The sequence below is a fragment of the Cajanus cajan genome, chromosome 10, assembly GCF_000230855.2.
Source record: "Cajanus cajan strain Asha chromosome 10, NIPB_CcT2T_4, whole genome shotgun sequence".
NCBI classification, from domain to species: domain Eukaryota; kingdom Viridiplantae; phylum Streptophyta; class Magnoliopsida; order Fabales; family Fabaceae; genus Cajanus; species Cajanus cajan.
The window spans coordinates 44,638,780-44,643,345 of NC_138526.1; the positions used below are offsets into that span (position 1 = coordinate 44,638,780).

General features: G+C 36.0%; 1 protein-coding gene across 2 annotated transcripts; it reads right to left on the reverse strand.

Moving 5' to 3' along the window:
* Positions 1-1,343: 1,343 nt before the first annotated feature.
* Positions 1,344-4,125, reverse strand: LOC145952678 (uncharacterized). Of its 2 annotated transcripts, XM_083065570.1 has the most exons (3): positions 3,666-4,125; positions 3,068-3,592; positions 1,344-2,978 (listed from the first exon to the last, which is right to left on the reverse strand). In XM_083065570.1, exons 2-3 carry the CDS (start codon positions 3,212-3,214, stop codon positions 2,295-2,297), a joined length of 831 nt encoding a protein of 276 aa, XP_082921696.1. In that variant the 5' UTR covers positions 3,215-3,592; positions 3,666-4,125; the 3' UTR covers positions 1,344-2,294. The 2 variants fall into 2 exon arrangements, with proteins under 2 accessions (XP_082921696.1, XP_082921695.1); XM_083065569.1 differs by having other exon boundaries at positions 3,068-4,125.
* Positions 4,126-4,566: the final 441 nt, after the last annotated feature.

Genomic DNA, 4,566 nt, shown 5'->3' on the forward strand with positions numbered 1-4,566 from the left:
CGATATATGTACATTCGTGATTAAATGAGACCGTAATTTCTTTTTATTTTGTTAGTACATAAACTATTAACTTCATGTGTGATTGGTTGTCGACTCTTCCTATGTTTATGTGTTTTTTTTATCAACTAATTAAAAGGTCTTATATATATATATATATATATATATATATATATAGTTATAAGTATACCGGTATAACTTTTATTAAGTATTATACTACTCAATAACTTTATATTAATTGTGAATTTTGTAAATTTAATCGTTAGATTGAAAGTTTATCTCACTTTATATGTGTATATCAAATTTTGTTAAAATTGAATAACAACTTAAAATAATTAAAATGTTCATATTTTAGTCTATTTTGAAATGAATATATTACGTCAAATTTGTTTTATAAAAATAAAGTATCAAATCATCTTGAATTAATATAAAATTATATATATATATATATATATATATATATATATATATAATCTAAGAGATATAAACTTTCAATCTAATGATTAAATTTACAAAACTCATATTTAATATAAAGTTATTAAACAGTATAATCACTAGTACACAAAGGGTCTTTTACGTCGCCTTTTTTGAGCCTTTTACGTCAGAAAATGTTTCGACGTTAATACGAGAGACGTAAATTTACGTCGCTTCTGAAAGGCGACGTAAATTTACGTCGGGGATTCTCACAGACTGACGTAAAAGGGACAAAAAAAAGCCACAATTTACGTCGGACATGGAGTGGTCCGACGTAAATTTACGTTGGCCATTACAAGGCCCGACGTAAATTTACGTCGGACAACGCCATGTCCGACGTAAATTGTGGTTTTTTTTTTAAAACGTTTATAAATTTTTGATATACCCAACACCTGCATATAAATATAGTTCAAAATACCAAATCTAAACTAGGCAGTCCAGAATAGAAATTCAAATTATATTTCAAAATTGAATGACAAAAGCTATTAATCCTATTATCCTAAAAAAGCTATAAAACATATGTTTGTCAATGCTATCTAACTAACTAAACTAACTAACTATCAAACTATAAACATAATATCTAACTAACTAAACTAACTAACTATCAAACTATAAACATAATATCTAACTAACTAAACTTAGAAAAAAAGTTGTCCATTGTTCTCTTATCTTGAGCAACTCATCTTCGGGCAATGAAGATGGATCTTGAAAGACCTGAAACATTAATTTAAGTGCCATTAATATGCAATGTTAATTATCCTAAAGGTAAATATAGTTAAATAAATTTTTGATATGAATTACCTGCGCCCAAGAATCAATAATACCCGCAGAAACTATGGCTCTCATCCAATACACGATGTAATAGCCACATTCAAACGAGTCTTGTTGCTTATTACACTAAAATGAGAAACAAATAACTATTATTTCCAAAGTCAATAAATTTAAATATTATTGACTGTATGAATTAATTTGCTAACCTTAGGGCATATGAAATGCAATGACTTTGATGATCTGCCTCTTCCACTTAATATATTAGCTCCAGACACGATTCTAATTAATTGAAATAAAAACAAATGTTAGCCAATATATATAATTACAGTTTTAAAACATAATGAAAAAAATTAGTTACCCTTGTAATTGACATTTAATTTCGTGGCTTGGTTTTCGATGTAGTGAACAAAACCACACCACGGTGTATTCCTTAGGAATGATTACCATTAACTGCCAATGGGACCTACATTGTATGACAAACAAATTAGTTATAAAATTACCATGATTAAAAAACCAATTAAAAAACTAACCCGTCAATGTATGGAGCCATGTATATATCTCTTCTTGAGTCACTCATCCATGTTTGCATATATTGCTGGATCTGGACCTGAGTGTTTCCTGATTTTTGGATTGATTGAGGCTCAATAAATCCATATACTTCTGCTTGTCCTTGCTCCACACTCAATTTGTCCATGTACCTAACACAAATAATTATTATAAGTTAAATGTAATTATTGTAAATTTAGACTCATAAAAGAAAATATGACTTACATGGCCCACAGCTGTATGATAGATATATTTAACATGGAGTTTTCCCCAACAATCTCTAATGCATCAGGCAAAGATATGTATAGTGGAACATCAGAGCTATCAACTCCAAAAACTCTAATGTCCCACTGCAATTGAATTGGTTTCTTCTTTAATCGTGGTAATATGATTAGAAGCTTAGATATGGGATCACCCTCAGCTTCTGCGATATTAGCATCATCAACATGAGGTTCTCTGATGACCTCCTTACCACGATTGATAAAATCCTAAAGAAATAATGAAAATTAGTTAAACAATAATAGAATTATAAGAATATAAAAGAGCAATAATATAATTACCTTTGCCCGTGCTGAAAGCGGCATGACCAAACGTTTTGGCCAAGCTAAGAATGTGCCGGTTGCCTGCCCCACTAGTTGAACCTCTGTATTGGGCAAAGGCACTGGAGCAGCAGCATCTTGAACTTGGTCAACCACAACCCGTGTCCAGTCTGGCTGTAGAGGGACACCATGGATGGTTGAGCCACCCTCAAATACTCGGCCAAAAGCCACTAACCGTGGGGGGTCATCCTCAACATATAACTCACACTGGTTTGGTACATCAGTGTGAGTCTGATCCGGTGAGGGATTTGGAGCAGCACAACTCCCTTTAATGCTGACTCGAACACCATCATGAGCAACTGCAGTCTGTTGCTGAGAACGAGCCAAAAGTTCAAACTTCTGTTCAAACTGTTTTTGAATATTCTTCAATCTCTCTTCAAACTGACTCTCCAATCTCTGCATAACCTCTTGACTGCAAGAGTCAACAGTGCTCCTCGATGACCGGGCACCAAAGAAATCTCGGTGGCTCCAAGAACCACCAACACCACGCACACGGCCTCCGTGCTCTGGCCTTCCTATGGCCGTTGTGAGGATATCATTCCGACCATCGGAAACAAATGAGCCCTGGGTGCTCTGCTCAACTAAACCCTCCTACAACATATTAACAATAAGTATACCCTAAACTACACTTATGAATTAAATGAGTTGAAATGAAGAGTGTTAGTTTGTATATTACTTACTATTTTATCCGCAACGACCCTTGCAGACTCAGAAGTCATTTGCCCATCTGATTTTGTCCGGGCTGCTATCCACATCTCATGGCGGGGAGGTGACTCCACACGGTCAGCAGACTCAACCCCTGCTGCCTCTGCCCTAGCCTTCTTCATTTCCTTTTTTTTTCTTTCATATCCCCCTCTTGACAATAGATGGGGTGCATCATTCTTGGCATATCGTTCTTGGGCAGCTATTCTTTTAGCCTGCAATAATACAAAAAAGAAAATAAGATTAATTAAAATATACCTTAAGTATTTGTGTCAATGTAAGAGTTATCAATAACTAACCTGCCACGAAGGGTCCAATCGAGTGGCACGAAATTGCATCCACTCCTCATCAGTGATCTGGTACTTTAGACAGGGAGTCTCATTTTGTCGCTCTCCAAATACATACTCCCGTGTCAAGAAAGTCTTGAAGTCTCTCCACCTGGTGGCCAGGGCAGATAACATCTTCCTCCTCATGACCTCAGTATTGGGAATGTCAAAATTTTGCTATGAAAATAACAACAATTAATAAATAATGTATTTAAGTTATATAATATTCAAGGGATGTGAAAGTATATACCTGAATATCCTGCCACATGAGGTTCTTGTCAACCTCCTGAACGTCATCCCATGATGGAATGATAATAGAAACATGTCGTCGAGCTAGGACTCCCAAATAGCTCTTAAACTTGGCAGCATTTGGGCCTGATGCCTTGCCAGAACGAGGATCCACCTCAACCGGTGTCCTCTCCTTGGCAATGCGCCCAGCTGTCAACCCAGACAATCGGGTGACAGATCTACCTTCCCTCCTTCCACTGCCAGACCCAGAATCCTCCATAATCCTGAAAAAATTAAACTCTCATTATTAAAACAATGAATTAACTGAATAGACAAATAAAGTAAAAAACATAATAACAATATAGCAACATAATAACTAATAAAAAAACAAATAATACACAAACAGAATGGATGGTAAACTAAAGGTCAATGCCTAAAAAAGTCTTTTCTTTAATGCATCTGGAACGGCCCGTACTGAAATTAGAGCGGGCCGTTCCAGATCAACAAATTACAAGAACAAAAATTCCAGCAGAACGGGCCGTTCTCCTTGCAGAACAGGCTGTTCTCCTTGCAGAACGGGCCGTTCCAGATGAACGTAAAACACAAAAATAAACAAAATAATGGGAAGAATATGAGAATGAAAGTTACCTCAGTGCAGACTCTTCAAGGACTTAGACTGAGAGCAATGTGTCCAAACAAGGGCCTCCGAAACTTACATACAAGAATATGAGAATTAATATGAGAGTAGAAGGCGCGCGCGGGAATATGAGAATATTGGGAGTTTTGTAGCACCAGGAGATAATTTACGTCGGCCTGGTAGTGGTCCGACGTAAATTATCAATTCTACGTCGGGCAGGTATAGAGACGACGTAGAACTGATAATTTACGTCGGACCCCTACCAGGCCGACGTAAATTATCTTCT

Coding starts and splice junctions, on each gene's coding strand:
- LOC145952678 (XM_083065570.1), bottom strand. CDS start 3,214: ATGAAGAAGGCTAGGGCAGAGGCAGCAGGGGTTGAGTCTGCTGACCGT. Junction 2,979..3,067: donor GGGTCGTTGCGGATAAAATA/GTAAGTAATATA, acceptor AATATGTTGTAG/GAGGGTTTAGTTGAGCAGAG.